Genomic DNA, 19,298 nt, shown 5'->3' on the forward strand with positions numbered 1-19,298 from the left:
TTATGCTCCCTTTGCAAGTATGAAAGGAAGCTCCACGTTGGCACAAGCAAGATTCAGCGCTAGATGTAGTCCTCTGTGCTGAATGAACATATGTTTGAAGACCTTTGTACATCTGGTACCTTAAAATGGGAAGAGGTGGGGGCAGAGAATAGGTGTGTCTGAGAATATAAGGGCTTAAGTGCACTCCCTCAGCATGCAAATGATTGCCTAGCTACCCGTTCTCCTATGAGCCCCTCCTACTTCTACTAGGCAGGAGTAACCTAGCAGCCATAAAGCCACACTCTCATTCATGCAGGATCAGGCTCCCCTGCACTCCCTGGACTGTTTAGCATTTTTCCCCTTGTGCTTCTATCCGCCGTATTCTGCCCCCGGCAGTGCAGGATCAAGTCCCACCAGAGTATTACAAGGAGGGTATTACAATTAAAAAAAAAAAAATCAATAAATCAGAGAAACGTACCTACTCCCTTCCTGCAAGAGTGCAATAGCAATCCGGATCCGATTCCTCAGGAAGATCAGCATCAGTATGATGAAGACTTCCACAATACAAAGTATTATCACTGCAAGCACGAAAATTAAACTCAAAAATCAAACCAACACACTGCCTTTCTACATTGGTGGTTTCCACCTTGTACTTTACAATCCTGGTCATGAATTCCAAGAAACCTATGCTAGAACATGCTTGCTCTCTCTCTGACTGCGAAGGCCAACTTTCAATCCCCATTTAATACATTCTTGGGAAATCCCACAGAAGCTGCTAGCCTTGACAGATGACATTAGTGTTTGTAATTTACAAAGGAAAGTGGAGCATTGCAATGTCAGGCAGTTCACAAATATAGTCATCTATTTAAAAACATATGTCCGTAGCACTTAGCATAAAATATCATTTATCCTTAATGCACTCCATTAAAGTAAACTTCGGGTTATTCAGAAACAAGCATTTTTCAATGGTTATACTATATTGCTGCTAATTTGTAGTCTCTGGACATAGGAAAAAGAATAAAACATAGATGGACATTCAGCCTTTTAATTAAGAGAGCTTGATTCTGACCTCCATTACACTGGTGTCATGCAGAAGTAATTCCATTGAAGTCAATGGCCCATTTTTATACAGGGCAAGCCAACATCTCAGCAAGATACAAGGAGAGAATAGGGACACATGGTACAACACTAATATTCTCTAGGGGCCTTACTTGAAAGAGATTCACCTCAGCAACTGGTGAGTGGCCCCCATTAGCTCACTGACTCAGACATGCAGGTAAACAGAGACACAGCACATAGGTTTTGTGCAGCAGACTGCAGCTTTGTTAAATCATCTTAACAATGGGCTCAATGGTACTCCAAGCCCTAGGAAGCAAAAGGTCCAATGTGGGAGGACATAGCCTTATGCCAAGGCCACAAAACCTGGAGTCAGGGAAGTAAGGGAGACAGTGCCTAAATCATCCCTGGTATCCAGTCAGTTGATGAGATCTCCTATCATCCCGCTGGCTCAAAGGCATGAGAGCAGAGATGGGAAATGCCTCAATCTGCACTAGACCTAAGAGACCACCCCAACCCCAGCAAGACCAAACTTTGGCCAGCAGATGCCCGGGTCCTGTGCTTATGTTTACCCCCAGAGATACCCCACGCTTGACACTGACCACAAAGCTGCAACACCATAAATGCTGTGCTCACCAAACCAGGCCTCCCGCATGCTGTGAGGAAGTTAAAAACAAGCAAACATCTTTTTTGGGTCAGCCAATCTTGTCCAGAGGAAAAATTATTTCCCATGAGGGCTGATCTGGCTAGGCCCACAGCATGCAGGAGACCCAGTTCTGCTACCCTTAGGCCCCAATAACTCCCAAAGAGTGGGTGTTGCTTGGGCAGTTGCCAGTGGGGGTGGAGTGCAGCTGACCAATCATGGTCAGCCACCTCTCCTGAACTGGCCAGTCATGCAGACAATGGCCCACTTGGTCCCCATCTAACACCCCATCCCTTCCTCCCTTCACACTGCATGTGGTGCCCATAAGGAAGGAATGATACATGGATGGATGGGGAAAGGCAAATCCCCTCTCCCCTGCAACTTGGCCAGGATCCCAGGGAGTGTCTTACTCTCTGCTAATCAAGTCAAACCCTCTCCCTCACCACCACCAATAAGACAAAGAGGGACATCGCAATAAGAGTGGTGTTCTACCAGTTGTGCATGTTTTCCACATTTGTTAGTAATGTGATTAGATCAACATCTAGGCCAGATAAACTAGTAATCCTGAAAACTGCACAATATAATAAAAACCTTCACTGCACTGAGATCCCAGAAACTTATCTAAAGGAGGATATTTGTTCAGCATCTGTAAAAAGGGGTACTTCATAGGTTGCACCAACCAGCTGATGATTCGTTCTCCTGGTTAAGCATTAATAGAGACTAATTTTAAACGGCACTTACTAAATGCTAACCATGTTTGCCTCAGCTGCAGGTACACTCTGAAGTCAGTCTGGAAGCCAATATCATAGATCGTGAGGTCAGATCCAGGTGTCCCCTGAAGATGATCATACTCCCAGTAACAATGCCAGATACCTTTGGAAAAACAAACCAGTAAGAGCTGAGTGTTTCTGAAGACGCTGTAAACATGAATGAGCCTCTGTTTTTTTTTGCCTTCAACATTCCATACAGGCAAAAACTACAGGTGATCATGAGACTAGTGGTTTATAAACCCACATGAACAAAAAAGAAATCATGGTGCAAATATAGAAGGCCTAATCCTGCAAGTGCTTACATGTGGATGTACACGTGGTGGTAAACGTTTGCAAGATCAGGGCCACAGCAGAAGTTTCTTTAAAGAAAAAAACCCTCAATACCCTTTCAAACCTATGCAATATTTCACCTGATTAAGTTAAACTTAATTGGCAGTAATTACAGATTTCCTTGTATGAACATCAGCAGTAAGAACAAAATCTCTCTGCAGTTCCTCATTAGGGAGTATAGGAGTTAACACCTACCATATCCTATAATTCCAATCACACCAAGGATGAAAATCCAGAAGAGGACCCCCGCTGTGAACCTCAGGAGCACAAGGAAGAGCAGGCTCACAACCATTGCAATGAACAGACCACTGGAAAGACAGGAGACAACATGAACATAAGGGAAACAGGCATGAGCATCCCTCCTCCTTGCGCATTCTATTTACTGCAAAAGGAGGGTCACTCTTTCACACAATACAGAATGACAGGTCTAAAATTTTATTCCAAATCTCCTTTTGAAAGTCTAATGAGTGGTGAGTGTTTTAAAGTTTGGATACCCTCAACTATTGGAAACCAGTCTGTTGAGCAATATGTTTCTAGGCAGTCTGATTACATTTCATAGACACATTTACAAATGATGGGCCAGCTCCTTAGAGTAAACTGGTATAACTTCATTGCAGTGACTGTGCTGATTTACACCGGCTGAGGTTCTGAGTCAGTGACATCTTCAGGCCATGGCTAGGCAAGGGTAGAGAAGTGTCAAACTGGAAGGATGTGTACATGTGTGGTTAGTTTAATTTAGGTTCTTAAATAAGAACATCATTTGAAAAAATAGATAGGAACTTTGAATTTGAGAATAAAACACTTTCCTTTCTATCCTTCCAAACAAGTCATGTGCAGTGCATCGGAGTTGGGAAGAAAATGTGCATTAAAAAGAAAGAGAAAAAAGCTGACATTGGCAATGACCTACCAGCAGTGCAATTGGGAAAAAAACAGCTACCCAGTGAGTGTCTTCCTTTAGCCTACTCAAATCAGTGGTAAGGCAGTGTGAATTCTGGTTTCATTCCCAGCATGCAAGTCACAAAGAAAAAAAACCAGTGATGGCTGTGTAAACCCTTTACACGCATACAGGTATCTGAATGTACAGCCATAGGAGATATAAGCCAGTCTCCTCTCACATATAATCCCAACACGCAGTCAAGTGGGACACACCAGTAAAATATTTCATTTAATTTCATGATGACGTTAGCAGAGGCCAAAACAAAATAAATTATTATGAACCCTGGACTTTGAAGACGTACCCACTGAAATACAAAATCCATAACCATTAATTTAAAGTTTGTTTAGTGATCACTAGTTGGTTCAAAGATCAGACTCAGGACCACATGACTGTGATGGATAAGCCATCTCTTTGGGCTTGTAAACCTTACAACTGTGCAGCAGACAGTGAAAAAGAAAGAGCCACAGCTTGCTTTGGAGATCTCTTCACCATAACCTGCACAAGACATTCATTCATTCAAGGACATCTCCTGCTTTCTCACTGAATGGTTCATCATTCAAAACTTTCCTCCTCAAAAATAGCTGGACTATTTGGAGATTGGGGCCCTGATTCAGGAAAATACTTAAGTACATGCTTAACCTAAGTACATGCTTAACTACTTTCACTGTCTTCACTAGTACTCATGCATGTGGCTGAAGTGAATCACATTCTTCAGAGCTGCTGTGAATAGACATGCTTTCTTGAATTAGGGTCTGAGAACTGAAAGCTGCAGATCTTCCTGGGTATTGTGGAAAAGCAGGTGTCTCTCCATAGTTAAGGCTGTAACGAACTGGCTTCCACTATAAAATCCTACAGTATCATACCCATAACTTTCGCATGGAAACTGCATTCTGTTTGGAAACTGCCAGATTTACTCTGAAACCAAAGGAGGAAGTTTTGATAAAGTACGAAGAAAATCCATCCAATAGTTTCAACAGTACAGGTCATTCTGAAGAATGACCATATTAGAAACTTTGACCTTTGCATAACATTACTTTGTCTCCCTCTAGCTTCAAACTTCCTGTATAGTTAAGTCTTGTAAACTCATGGCCCAGCTATAGATGTACAAAAAAAATTAATGATTTTAGGTGTGGATAATTTTATACCCAATCTTGCTCCCATTTATTTCAGTGGGCGTAATGGACCCAATCCTGCCACTACTGACATCAGTGGGGGTTTCTTGCCGTTGGCTTTGGTGGGAGCAGAATCAAGCACTACGAGTATGTGAGGAAGTTGCCCTCTATTGGTTGGGGCAGTGTAGAAAGAAGCTTAGAGTACGGCTACATAGCAATTACACACCCATGGCTGGCCCAGGTCAGTTGTCTCAGGCTCATGGAGCTTGGGCTGCAGGGCTTAAAATTGCCATGTAGATGTTCGGGCTCAGGCTGGACCCTGAGCTCTGGGACCCCATGCAGGGGTGGAGGAGGGTCCCAGAGCTCGGGACTTAGCCCAAACATCTACACCCCAATTTTATGGCCCCGCAACCAGAGTCAGCTGACCCAGGCCAGCCACGGGTGTTTAACTGCTGTGCAGACGTACCTTAAGACATCTTCTATAGCTAGAAAATGTGTTCAGCCTGAAAACTGCGAGATCTACTCTGAAACCAAACAAGGAAGTTTTAGCAAAGTATAAAGAAAATTCATCCAACAATTTCAGAAGTACAGATCATTCTGAAAATGAGTACACTTATCAGTATATTTATAAACTGACTGTAGAAACTACTTGTAATTGCTGTTAGAATAATCTGGTATATGTCGTATGTTATCAGAACTATATAACAGTTCTTAACACAAATATCTGTCCATAGAACTGCATTCAAGCCTGACAAGATGTCATTAATATGCAATTTATATAGGCACTGATCCTGTAAAGACTCTCACATGTTTAACCTTCCATGCTGTGAGTAGTTCCATTGACTTCCATGTTGTTGGCTTAAGGTTAAGCGTGTGCTTGAGTTTTCAGCTTCAGAGTCATTCTTTTTACTTTAACATTTTAGTGTTCAATTTATATTGCGATCTTAGTACAGGAAGAATTTATTTCAGGTGCAAATTAAGAGTTGATAAACTGTGCATTTCTTTTATACAATAAATTCACCTACTATGTTAGCAGTGTAAGATTTATGATGGCCTTAACTATTCATTTGCTTACTTTGTAAATGACATGACAGGTAACTACGCTGCTGTCACGTAGCAAACTAAACTGTTTTTTAACATAAGGATTCTTGGGTTTGGAATAACAAAACAGATGGGCCATGAAGAGAGAAGAACCCACATCATTTTTGCGTGTGGGAAGATGCCCACATCTCTTGTAGATCTACCACAGACTCATGTGAGGCTGCAGTTATGGATAACATAGCAGGATCCTGGATTAGCCTCACATCGTGTATAAGAGCTATGAAAAGTCCATGATACAAGTATGTGATAACAGGAGACTCCTGGAGTTTAACAGTAGGATGTCAACATACACATAAATTAAAAGTTCTTCTTCATTCACACCTGGGAAGATACAAAGTGTAGGAGACAGCAATATCTGTAAATAAACTTACATTAAAATCCAATGCCAGGAACTGGCATAGTCTTCAAAAATTTTCATCCCAACTGATCTTGCATCAAGGACATTATTGATACCACTTAAACAAAAGAGAAAAAAAGTTTGGTTTATATGGGATACTACACATCTTACTTAAGCAGCAAATAGGTCCTTAATGTACTAACAAAATATAAGTTATGCCACAAAGCATTTTTAGAACATGCATTTATTTGTAGCATTTGGTTTTTCAGCAAAACAGAGTTTGAAATGTCATTGCCAGTAATAAAGTTACATTACAATGTTGTAGCTCAGGTTTTGTTCACAAATGAACATCAGTTACAGTAATATTAAGGGATGGAAATTCCACTGAGGGTGAAAGGCCCCTCCAAACTGTTAACACTCGTACAGCTCTGGAAAAAAAATATAATAAAAAGCTCTAAATAACATTAGTATCACAAGACGCAATCTCTTATTTACATCACAAAAATATAGTCAGCTGGTAGTAAGATCTGCCATAAACCCCCAGAAGCCATACAATAGTGGCTCTAACATTACCAGTACCAAAGCCACAAAAAAAACCCTGCATAGCAAACAGTAAAACAATAACCTGCCCATAGGGGAGGTTTTTTCCTAACCCCAGAATAGCTGCCAACATTAAAACATTTTCCTAGGACAATGCTAGGAAGAAATAAAGCTAAGGCTTTATGATAGCTGGGGACAGCTGAAGTAGGGGGCTTTGATAAATTGTGGGGTCTGGAGTCAGCATTGGTGAGGCAAGAGAGGGGGCATTGCTAGGTTTGAGGGGAGGGAAGCGGAGGTGCCTTCTGGTCCCAGTCTGAATGGGGAGTTGATGGAAGCTAGAGAAGCTGCTCTTGGCCAGCAGTTCCCTCTCCTCCTGGCTCAGGCCCAGCATGGGAGATGCTAGTTTTTTATCTGGAGAGGCTTGAGAGGTTCCCACAAGCCACCAGTCTCACAAAATTGGCTAGGATACCCACTCCTTGGGACAGGTATTAAAAACCAAAGAGCAGATCTTCAGCTGGTGTAAACTGTCAAAGCTCCATTGATGTCAGTGAGGGTCTGCTCCCAGGACTGTTGGCTGGGGTAGCCTTAGCGGGTGGCTTGTCCCCTGAAGCATTAGAATTTATACTCCTTGCTCTGTGTGAAGCTAACCTTTCACAGAGAGAACTAATAAAATAACAAAACCAAGCTGACAATCAGTCACAAACAACACACCTCCAAATTACATGGAAAAGCACTCTACGAAAAAATCCTTTGCTAGTTTCCTGGTATAGAATTTTAAAAGCACTGAAGTACAATTCTGTCACTTCATTACAATGTCTCAGTTGGTTAATTTCAGTCATTTGCTATAACTGATTTTGATTTCTTTTCTACCTATACATTAATTTATTGACCCGGAACAGACACAAAAGGTATCACACAAAAGAAAAAGCACAAGAGGAAGGAAAAACCTACTTTGCAGCTTCCCTGAGATCAGTTACATTTCTTGTTTTCCCTCTTCCATCTTTGAATGTTGTCTGATTTGCCACTGTCAGAATCCCATTCTTTGTGGAGAAGTCAGGAAAGCATCTTTTAAGAACTGTTAAGTAATGAAAAAGGTGGGTAATAACATACATTTATTTATTATCAAACTCCATTTTAAAATTATGGTCTTTGGCCATCAAATTCGTACTAAGCTGTGTGTAAATCATTTCAGATCAGTAGTGAAGCCCAGATCCACAAAGGTATTCAGTCACCTAAACCCCAGACCTAGGCGCCTAAGTCCCAGTTTTAGGCACCACTGCAATCCAAAAAAGCCCCACTTGGCTGCTGCTTAACCTTGTAGCCTACACTCACTTAGCTCCTAAATTTTCATTATAAAAGCTCCTTCCGTGTCTAAATTTCTGCCTCTGGTCATGCACACTGTCATCTCCCTGTAGGTGTCCAGACACCTAAGCCCCAGCAGAATCCAGTAAAGGTAGGCACTCCCCTGCCTATCTTACCTTGGGGGCCCAGTGTGCTCAGAGGCCATCTACCAGATCAGGCCAGAGGAGGAGCAGGTGGCGGCGCTGCTATTGCTGCCCATGCCATGACTTCTAGCCCAGAGGTTAGAGCACTCACTGGGATGTGGGAGACCCAGGTTAAATTCCCACAGCTGCCTGACGTGAAGAAAGGATTTGAAGAGGGATCAGAAAAGTGCTCTAACTACTCAGCTAAGCAGTATTCTGATGTGGGGCTTTCTCAGTCTCCTCTTGAAGCTGTTCCATTGTGGCTAAATAATTAAAACACTCCTGTAACTGAGATTAGCACCGGAACCCAGTATATGTATTCAGAGACACAATGCTTCCTTTTTACCTCTCAGCCCTGCAGAGCCTGTACAGCTATAGAAGGTTAGATCCTAACTGGACTCATCTAAACTTCAAATACAGAGCCATGTTATGCCCTTACTGCAGCTATGCCATTAACCAAAGACAATAGGGTTGCTTGCCCTCATGCTTCTGAAGGCATAATTTAGTCTGCAGAGTCCTCAGTACTGGGGATGATTCATGAGGCAGAAAGACCCCAGCTTGACTTGATCCCAGACTGAGTTTTCACAGCTGGAAGTTCAAAAAAACATCTTTATACTTTTACATGGTGTCACATTGATTTGGCCATGTCTGACAGCCAATGCAGAGCCCCATCACGACAACGTCAGGATCTCCTTTCAGAGTGGAGCTGCACTTTAATAACATACACACCAATTCTCTGCTGAGACGTGCAAAAAGTATAACTACTCACAAGGCCTGCTTGGAATGATCATCGAAGGGCAATCTTCATCACGGATCACTTGAGCAACAGACTGAAAGAAAATAAACCCAAAGAAGAATTGGGGAATACAATGCAGAACAAATAAAACCTGCTCAACCTGAGAAATCTTTACAATCAAGAAAATGTTCCATTTTCCCTCATTTGTATCTTAATCTCTTGGCATGATTTGACTGGTGCATCTGCCTGACACTCACAGAATGGAAGCAAAAGACCTAAGCATCCCTGGACAGTCATGGATGAGGAATAAAATATGCTTCTGGCTTTTCTAATGGTAATAAGCAGGGGTGAGCTGGAGCCGGTTCGCACCGGTTCGCGCGAACCCGTTGTTAAATTTAGAAGCGGTTTTAGAACCGCTTGTTAACTGGCTTCCCTGCGAGGGAAGCTTTGATGGGCTCTGCCTGGGAAGCCTGTAATTCCTCCTCCCGGCCGCCGGGGGGCGCTGCGCTGTGCTGCGAGAGCCATGTGAGCTGCCTCCTGGCCCTGTTGCTGCTCCTGCTCTTTGGACCTCTGGCCCTGGGGCTCCGGCTGCGTCCTGCTGCTCCCACCGTGTGAGTATCTGCGCCCCTCCCCCGCCTTCCCTGCTCGCAGCCACCCCCTGCCTGCAGCCGCCCCCAGCCAGCCCCTGCCCCCAGCCAGCCCCTGCCCCCAGCCGCCCCCAGCCAGCCCCTGCCCCCAGCCAGCCCCTGCCCCCAGCCGCCCCCAGCCAGCCCCTGCCCCCAGCCAGCCCCTGCCCCCAGCCAGCCTCTGCCTGCAGCCCCTGCCACAGCCACCCCCTGCCACAGCCAGCCCCTGCCCCCAGCCGCCCCCAGCCAGCCCCTGCCCCCAGCCAGCCCCCTGCCCGCAGCCACCCTCTGCCCGCAGCCACCCTCTGCCTGCAGCCCCTGCCACAGCCAGCCCCTGCCCCCAGCCGCCCCCAGCCAGCCCCTGCCCCCAGCCAGCCCCTGCCCCCAGCCAGCCTCTGCCTGCAGCCCCTGCCACAGCCACCCCCTGCCACAGCCAGCCCCTGCCCCCAGCCGCCCCCAGCCAGCCCCTGCCCCCAGCCATGCCCCTGCCCGCAGCCACCCTCTGCCCGCAGCCACCCTCTGCCTGCAGCCCCTGCCACAGCCACCCCCTGCCACAGCCAGCCCCTGCCCCCAGCCGCCCCCAGCCAGCCCCTGCCCCCAGCCAGCCCCCTGCCTGCAGCCGCCCCCAGCCAGCCCCTGCCCCCAGCCAGCCCCCTGCTCGCAGCCACCCCCTGCCTGCAGCCAGCCTCTGCCCACAGCCGCCCGCAGCCACCCCCTGCCCACAGCCACCCGCAGCCCGCCCGTCTGCATCACCTGCCCACAGCCAGCCCGTGTCACTCCCTGCCTCCAGCTAGCCCTGCCCCACGCCCCTATCTGCAGCCAGCCCCACATCCACTGGTGCCCTGCAGTTCCCAGGGCAGTAACCCTGCACACCTGCTTTAATGAGGGGGGGGCAGGGAACAGCTGGGACCCACACATGTGCACACCCTAGAGTGACCAGACAGCAAGTGTGAAAAATCGGGATGGGGGTGAGGGGTAATAGGAGCCTATATAAGAAAAAGACCCAAAAATTGAGACTGTCCCTGATCACCACCCTCACATGTGAAACGGAGCTCATTTCTAGTTCAGCCCCATCTTTTTAAAAAAGAACTTTAGGTAGGGTTAAAATACATCTGTATTTTCCTGGACATGTCAGGCTTTTCAGTTCTTAATCACCTCCTGGGAAAATATGGACGTATGGTAACCCTATTGGTACAAAAAATACATGCTGTCGCACATCCCTTAAATCAGAACTTTTTATAGGGAACCCGTTGTTAAATCAGAACTTTTTATAGGGAACCCGTTGTTAAGATTTTGGCAGCTCATCACTGGTAATAAGATAAAAACAGAAGGCATCAAACCTGGCTATGAACCAGTGGTGCTTGGGCAGATGTTTTTGTCTCTCATAGAAAAAAAAAGTTTGTTATAACATAATTAGTACATTTAACTTCAGGCTGATGTTACAGTTGCAAGTGTTCTTATTGTGGGAGGAATATTAAGGTATGTTCAAATGCAAACCCATGGTATTTCAAAATGGTCATCTTATTGCAAAGCTGGAGTAATTCCCTGGCTAAAACAAATGGAGTGAGAAGATGCAGGTGACTTACTACAATGCCTGCTGATTCAGATATAAAACTCTCTAGGATGAAGGGAACTTGTTAGTACTAGTCTGAGCTCTCCTCCTCCACTGTGGATCAGTGCACCCTAAACCTATATACTGGAGAAAATTGGCTTCTCTGGGTACATCTATACTGTAATGTAAGCTCAGGCTTAGAGTCAGGCTTGAGCCCAAAGCCCCCCTTCCATCTACACACAAATCTGTCAGCCTCGGGCTCGGACCAAGGGTCTTAAGACCCTGTGGGGGCGGAGGGATCAAGCCCAGTCAAGCCAGGACCCAGAGTTTGACCCCTTTTGCTTTGCAGTATAGATGCAGCCCCCCCGACCCAGGTCCTGAGAATCTGCCAAAAGTATCCCACAATGTCATGGACCAACTTCCTTTCTCCTCTACCCCAAAAATCTCCAGCTGACTCCAGTGAAAATAGAAGCAACCCCCCGCCCCCCCTCCTGCAGGTTGGTGAGTCAGTGTTAATCCTTCCATCCATTTCTGGCCAGCAAGCTGCAATCACGCCATCGGAAAGCCTTCTGTGCTTGCAATGAGACCGAACAGAAACAGCCTTTTGCACAGCACACAGCTTTATGGTCACAGGAGCATAGCCAGATTCTGATAACTCTCTGCTGAGAGTCCAGCACAACAGTGGGCGTTAGTAAGAGTACCAGGAATGATCATGCATACCAGCAAAGAAGTTGGCACTGTAGCAACTTTACTGCACTAGTGACCAGTGCATGGAGTGGACTGAGTGGCTCAAGACTGAGTACGGGGAAATCAGAGACCAGAACTGCACCTCAGGCAACTCACCGACATCATGCCCATTTTATGTGGAGTTGGACCAGGTGCTAGGCACTGCTCTGAACACGGAGCCAACGGTGGTGCACAATGACCTGGTCAGCCGGAATGGCTGATGGGGACTGATGGGAGCCAGCAGCAGGTGCTGAGTGAGGACAGTGAAGTCTGTTGCTGAAACCCGTCCCAAAAGAGGTTTTGGAGCTGGAGCAGCTGCACACCCTAGGCCATACTCTGTGGAGCTGCTTGATGCCCCCTCCCCCGACAAACAGCCCACTGCACAGCATGCACCAGACACAGAAGGGACAGAAGCTGTCCCTGAGCACAGTGAGTTTCTGGCTCCATTTTAATTTTATTAATACAGTAATAGGAGGCATTTCCATTCTATGAACCAACGCAAAAACTATTGGACGTAACTGCTAGCACAATGTATCCTGCTAGTGGTGGATTGTATGCCAGCAGCTTGACTCCCATCCAGTCCATTTCAATTAGAGACAGTCCACGCAGTCCATAGGTGACAAAATCAATTGTGCCAAAGTCAACCTGGGTTTGAATTTTTGTCCAGAAATGTGCCAGGGGCAGAGGAGGAAGGCTGTTAAGTTCTGTGTGTTTGCAAGCAGCCATAACAGGGTAAGACATGTGGAAGCTGACACAGCATCCTACTGATTCCCTCATGGATTCTGACCCAATCCTGGATGCTGATAGCTACAAACTTTTCCTGAGCAGGAATTCCAGACAGGTAGTCACATTTCAGGGAAGGATGTATTTTCCAGGGCTATCTTGGTAGCCAGCCAGTCAGCCCACTGCATTCAAACATGTGCTGTTCAGTTACTATACATTTGAATGCTTTGGCTTCATACACTGTTTCCAACGGGATTTCAATCTGCCAAAACCACATTCAGCAACCATTCTAGACCTGCTGATTGATAAACCATCTTTTGCCAAGTCCCCTCAAATCATGGTAGGGTTTCATAAACCAAGGCAAAAGGAGGTATGCGGAGTCCCCCAGAATAACGTGAGGCCAGTAACTCCGGTTATGACAGTGTCATTTGGTGGGAATAGTATCCCAGCCTGTCTGTGAATATGGACTCCCAACTGTCAAAAAACACTGGCATCCAGAACTTTTCCAGTGCAACCCACAATGGCATTCATAAATCAACCTCTGCAGTCCAGAGGGTCTGTATAACAATGGAGTGGTACCTTTTGTGTTTTTGTATTCATGCTCCTTGAGGAGGGCAAACTATGGGCACATGAGTTCCATCAATGGTCCCCGCACAATTAGGAAACCCATTCTCTCTAAGCCAGCAGTTACTTCAGGAATATATTTTATGTCTGCCACCTTGGGGTAAACCACATGCCTGACTGCCTCAGAAACCTCTGCCACCAATTTATCCACAGTTGACTTTCCAACACCAAACTGGCTGGAAACCAACCTGTAGCAGCCTAGATTAGCCAGGTTCCAGACGGTTATAGCAACCAGCTTCCAGACAGGCTGACCTCATGCAGGTGTCTTTATGCTGGGGTCTTGGGGCAAGCTGCCCATTAAGCTCCAGAAAGGTAGATTTTCTCATGTGAAAATTCTGGATCCACTACTGACCATCCCAGGTCTGCATGATGATGTGATCTCACCAGTCTGTGCTTGTGGCCCTGTGCCAGAAGTGATGGTCTACGTAGAGCAGGGGTAGGCAACCTATGGCACATGTGCCAAAGGCGGCACGCAAGTTGATTTTCAGTGGCACTCACACTGCCCGGGTCCTGGCTACCGGACCGGGGGGGGGCTCTGCATTTTAATTTAATTTTAAATGAAGCTTCTTAAACATTTTAAAAACCTTATTTACTTTACATACAACAGTAGTTTAGTTATATATTATAGACTTATAGAAAGAGACCTTCTAAAAACGTTAAAATGTATTACTGGAACACGAAACCCTATATTAGAGTGAATAAATGAAGACCTGACACACCACTTCTGAAAGGTTGCCGACCCCTGATGTAGAGGTTATCAGTGGCTATACTGAATGTACTGAGCAGCATCAGCCAGTGCAAGTCTACCACGCCTGGGAATCCTCCTCCTCCTGCTGCTCCACTATAAGCTCTGTCAGGTGCCTTCAGGGGCGGCTCTAGCAATCCCGCCGCCCCAAGCAGGGCGGCGTGCCGCGGGGCGCGCTCTGGCGGTCGCCAGTTCCGCGGCTCGCGGGACCTCCTGCAGACGTGCCTGCGGAGGTTCCGCGGCTCCGGTGGAGCATCCGCAGGCACGCCTGCGGGAGGTCCACCCGAGCCGCGGTACCAGCGGACCCTCCGCAGTCATGCCTGCGGCAGGTCCACCTGTCCCACGGCTCCGGTCAACTTCCCGCAGGCATGACTGCGGAAGGTCTGCCGGAGCCACCTGCCGCCCTGCCAGCAAAAGGCCGCCCCAAGCGCGCGCTTGGCACGCTGGGGTCTGGAGCCGACCCTGGGTGCCTTTGGTGGGTCAGAAAATGCCACCAAAGTGTCCACTGGCATCTCACAGAAGCTTTGCCTGTTTTCTGACACGACAGTGGAAGTGCATGCAAGAGAATTTCTTGAAAATGTGTCTCCTGCATGTTGCTGGCTCCATACCTGGGCGCGCAAACACCAAAAAGACAGCTAGGAAGGATGTGTTGGTAAGCTGTTCAAGCTTGCTGTAATGTGCAAGGTGGACAGTTCACCATGGTCAAAGGGCTAGAGCGGCCACATTTTGGGAGAGTTCTAGGGAGTCTGGTATATTCATGGTTTGACTCAGGTCTGTGCACTGGAGTGTGGATGCCAGAGCCACAGGTTTAAGCCCAAGTTGGAAAATTCTTAATGTAGAGTTAACAGTCAGCGTTCAAGCCCTGGGTTCTCTAAACCAGGGTCAGCTGACTTGAGTCCCACAAATCCTGGGCTTACACTGCAGTGTAGACATACCCTATAGAACCAAAAATCCACAGCATGGAAGTCTGCAGATATTTTCCATTGAACTGAGCTTTCAGTAATCACTTAAAGATTTGGGGATTTTGTCTGGCTAGCAGATCTTAACTCTTGACAAACTCAAAGCTGAAATATACTTACAGAAGAGCTCCTCAGTTGAGATAATTTGGCACAGCTCCATTGATTTTAATGGAATTAGACTGATTTACACACACCAAGCCTCATGTATAGTTTAAAGCAGAATGTATCCCATCTATACTTATGTATGTATATATACGCACCTTCCAAGGCTTATTAAAACCAGGTTTGCAGAACTGCCTGTAGTATTCCCAATAACTTTTGTTATGTCTGTAGGAACCTTGCATGTCTATGTATGTTGCAAACCTGTCTGGGCACTTTGAGACACAAAGCTGTAAGGAAAGAATACATGCATAATTATAAATTGGAAAAAAAAAAGGAAACAAAAACCCTGCCAAAACAACCCACTCATGCTATCAAAACAGCAAGAGAAAAAAAATGGCCATCTATAAAAGTGCCCCGTTTTATCAGATTGCCTGGAGCAATGCTTACTGTAGCCTTTAGAAAGGGGCAGTGTCTATTGTTAGAATCTCTATATAAAAACAGTTTTTAGAGCTTTTGACAGACCTTTTCAAATCTCTCCCCAAATTCTGTCTCTCTCAATTGCTCTGCCTCCACATGTCTTGGTGGTCTCCATACATTCTGAGACACATGTACAGTTTTAAGTTTGTTTTTTAAAACTTTTTATTGAACATACATATGAAAAAATCCTCAGAAAGGCCTGGATCTAACCCCCTAAGCACAGACAGCTGTGTATATGAATATGCTAGTGCAGCAGCACAAGACATGTGGCATGACACAAGACAACTTTGATCAATAAAATCTGATGAAGCTAAAAATTGCTTCACCCTCTTATACAGTAGTTTCAGTCAAATCCGCTTTCAATGATGCTGGGCTAAATGAAGTTAGGTTTACATGCCTCTAAGGGGGTGTACCAAATTAACACTGTAAATTGCCCTTTACCCATGACAGAGTTCCCGCAGGTGTTAAAGTAAGTCAGGTGCACATGCCAAGGGCGAAATTCACATCTCCCCAACTAAAGATGTGTCTGAGAAACTAAGAGCTGGGAATGACTGAATCCACCCACAGATAGGCTGCTATTCAGATTCCTGTGTGGAGTAGTGACTGTTGCTCCAGCACACACTCTAAGCAGGCCTTCCTGATCACTGGGTCCATGATCATGTTCTGCCCTCCTCAATGTCCCTGTGAGCCTGCCTCTGTGGCACAGAGTGCCATTAGAGAGGCTGCACCCTGCAAAGCTACCCTGTCTGGACTCCCTCCTCCTCAGAGGCTTACCCTAGAAGGAAGTGAATTTCCCCTCAAAGGCATAGTGTACAAGTGCCCTAAGTCATTCTTCCACATTATGAACATTTGCGGGAATGTCCATACCAGAAAGGGATCTTATTTCATAGGCCAGGACCTGGTGGGTGCAAGAGTCTAGTGGACTAGCCATGGATCCGGGAATGAGGAAATCTGAATTCTATCCTTGTTCGGACAATGAATTGCTGTTTGCACATCACTTACTATAACCTCAGTTTCCCCATCTGTAAAACTGGCACTGATATTTGCCACGCATGGGTGTTGCAAGGCAACATTTAAACATTGTCTGTACAGGCCTCGAAAATCCATAATATTAGCAAGGCCTGTCAGTGGCAGCAGAACTCAGGCCCTCCCTGATTCTCAGGCCTGCGCTCACTCAGGTAAATGATCTGGCTTGGGGGACCACCACAACCTCCTCTAAAAGTCACAGTGTGAAGTATCAAGCCAAAGTGGCTCTTCAGCATTTTCACAACAGCCAGAGAGTTAAAACCTTTAATCTGAATTATCATCCAAAGACTAGAAAAGGTCGAAAAAACACCCTCCAGTTTCACAGATCTGTTGTGCACCTGAAAACAGATAAATTAAAACACAAACTGTTTGTGACTAATATTCCACCTTGCTTACTTTATTACAGAACAAACCGCAATCCAAGAGTGCACTGCACAACAGCAACAGCATTGACCTATATATTTGTTAACATTATGCAGTGTCCCCTGAACATAAGAGGCTGTGGCACAGTGGGTAGGTAAAAAGTCAAGACCACAGCGGCACAAATCAACACAGAGATTCATTTAATATTCTACCAAAGTGACAGGACCAGACTATATTACTTGGTTTACACTAGGAATTTATGCTGGTGTAACTACATCGCTGAGGGATTTTCAACACCCCTGAGCAATGTAGTTATACCGATCTAATCCCCAGTGTAGACAGCATTATTTCAACAGGAGGGCTTTTGCCATCGGCATAGCTATCGTCTCTTGGGGAGGTGGAGTTCCTACACACGCTCACCCATCTGCATAGGTAGCATCTTCATGAAGCGCTGCAGTGGCAGAGCTGCAATGCTGTAAGTGTTGACAAGCCCTCAGTCTCTGTCTACACAAGCTATGTATGCCTCTCTTCTACTGGGATACTGATTAGTGAGCATTCAACAAGTGATTAGCCAAACCTAAGGGTTATTTAACATTAAACAATCGCATTGATCACTACCAATTCCTCAGAAGGCATGTAACGTGTCTGGACAAATGAACACTATTGTCAGTTGTAAACAAGAAAATATGCATTTTTTTAAACATGGCTGGTTTGGAAAAATCTGTGTTCCAGTCAAAATGATTTTCTGAAAAATGGCTATAATAATGTGCACAAACTACATTGCTGCACAGTCACTCGTGCTATATTCATGACGGACAATTAGCCAAATCCAGTCACACTCACACTGGGAATTTTTTCAACTCTAAATCCAAAACAAACAGTTCTATGCATTTCTATTTACTTTCTCCTGCCCTGTTAACAATAGACACTGACTCTGCTACACTGTATACTCAGATACATGCTATACACACACTGCACTTTACAATATGATTAAACTATATTCTACAAAATGCAACTAATTGATCAAATAACTTCTGTCAAGTTTTAAGCACCAATAAGCAAGAGGCAGTGAGAATGTTTTCTCCCTGTATTTCACTTACCTGTGTTGTAGGGCACTGTAGGTTTATTAGCACTATTGGGCTCGCACATTTCAGAATGTTAAAGTAAAACAAACTAGTCTTGTTCCTATAGAGAAATAGGAATAAAAAAAACTATTTTAATATGTATAGATGTTTATATACTATGTTTATGACCATAGTACTCACATACCATATATGGATTTACAATGTACACTATCAATTTTAAATATTGTTATCCTAAAAGACTACTGCAAATCCCAGGTGAGAAATGAAAATCAAGCAGAAACTGAATTGCCCAAGCTTAAATGTATGTTAAGTCAAACTGCTTTGTTTGATGAGTCGTCATTCTGAGGAGTGTTTTCCTCCACAGGAGCCTTAGCTGACATCCACTTGTTCTTAGAGATGGCCCAGAACCTGGTTCGAGAACTGGAAGGCTAGCACTCTACATGGCAAACCACCTTTTCATGCGCTGTAGTTCACCTGCATATGCAGAACCTATTTTGTAGATACAGCATATGAAGTTACTACCAGCACACAGCAAGCTGTACCAGCTGATGTTTTTGTGTTAATCAGAAGGTGGCACCAAAAATCAAACAAGAGTTTTTTTGTTGCTCAAAACCTGAAGCAGCTGCCTGGGAAAACAGGAACACAGCACCTGAAAGGGACTTTCACAAACCCAAGTACTGGTCAGAAGTAAGGGCAAGACTGTGTCTGGCAGTGCATGAGGGGGAAAGGAAGGGGAAAAAGCCTTCTGACCCTTCATCCTTACGCAAAGGCCAGGCACAATGTGGCCAGGGCATGCAGCTCCTGCAGTAGACTTGCATCAGCAGCAGTGGAGACTAGAGCTGGTTAGAACATCTTCATTCCAATGTGGAATGAAAACAAATTTTGAAATCTCAAAAGTTGCTGTGAAACGGAATTGTTGCCCTGCGGTCAGCTCTAGTGGAGACCTCCTCAAAGGGAGCAGGTATGGACAAGGCCATAGTCCCACCCCCTCCACACTAGGCAGCAAAGTTAGCTGGGTGTGAGAGGACTGCGTGCTTCAGCCTTGCAAAACGTAATGGCAAATCCCCTGCAGCGTGTGATTCCCCCAGAACCCTCATTGCAACAGAGCTGCCTCCCACCCCACTGCATGGCTGTACCTTCAAGGCCCACTCTGGCCCATAACATGTAAGTGTTGCAAACCGTAACTCTCTGTGAAATTGGGAGTAGCTCATCTGGGCTGATGTTTTAAAAGGTCAGGATGTTTTCACTCTCACACGTTCAGTCAC

The 19,298-nt window shown here is 45.6% G+C and overlaps 1 protein-coding gene across 4 annotated transcripts in view; it reads right to left on the reverse strand.

Annotated features, from left to right (window-relative positions):
- The window catches only part of SLC44A5 (solute carrier family 44 member 5), a 187,169-nt gene that overhangs the window by 29,973 nt on the left and 137,898 nt on the right, over positions 1-19,298 (reverse strand). For all 4 annotated transcript variants that reach the window (XM_045027390.1, XM_045027392.1, XM_045027391.1 and 1 more), the window contains exons 5-12: positions 18,049-18,133; positions 15,241-15,369; positions 9,059-9,119; positions 7,757-7,880; positions 6,300-6,383; positions 2,974-3,086; positions 2,420-2,551; positions 458-557 (exon numbers count right to left, since the gene is read on the reverse strand). In XM_045027390.1, coding sequence (XP_044883325.1) covers positions 458-557; positions 2,420-2,551; positions 2,974-3,086; positions 6,300-6,383; positions 7,757-7,880; positions 9,059-9,119; positions 15,241-15,369; positions 18,049-18,133 — 828 coding nt within the window. The remainder of the gene's footprint in view (positions 1-457; positions 558-2,419; positions 2,552-2,973; positions 3,087-6,299; positions 6,384-7,756; positions 7,881-9,058; positions 9,120-15,240; positions 15,370-18,048; positions 18,134-19,298) is intronic.

This window comes from Mauremys mutica, chromosome 8 (genome assembly GCF_020497125.1).
Source record: "Mauremys mutica isolate MM-2020 ecotype Southern chromosome 8, ASM2049712v1, whole genome shotgun sequence".
NCBI classification, from domain to species: Eukaryota; Metazoa; Chordata; order Testudines; family Geoemydidae; genus Mauremys; species Mauremys mutica.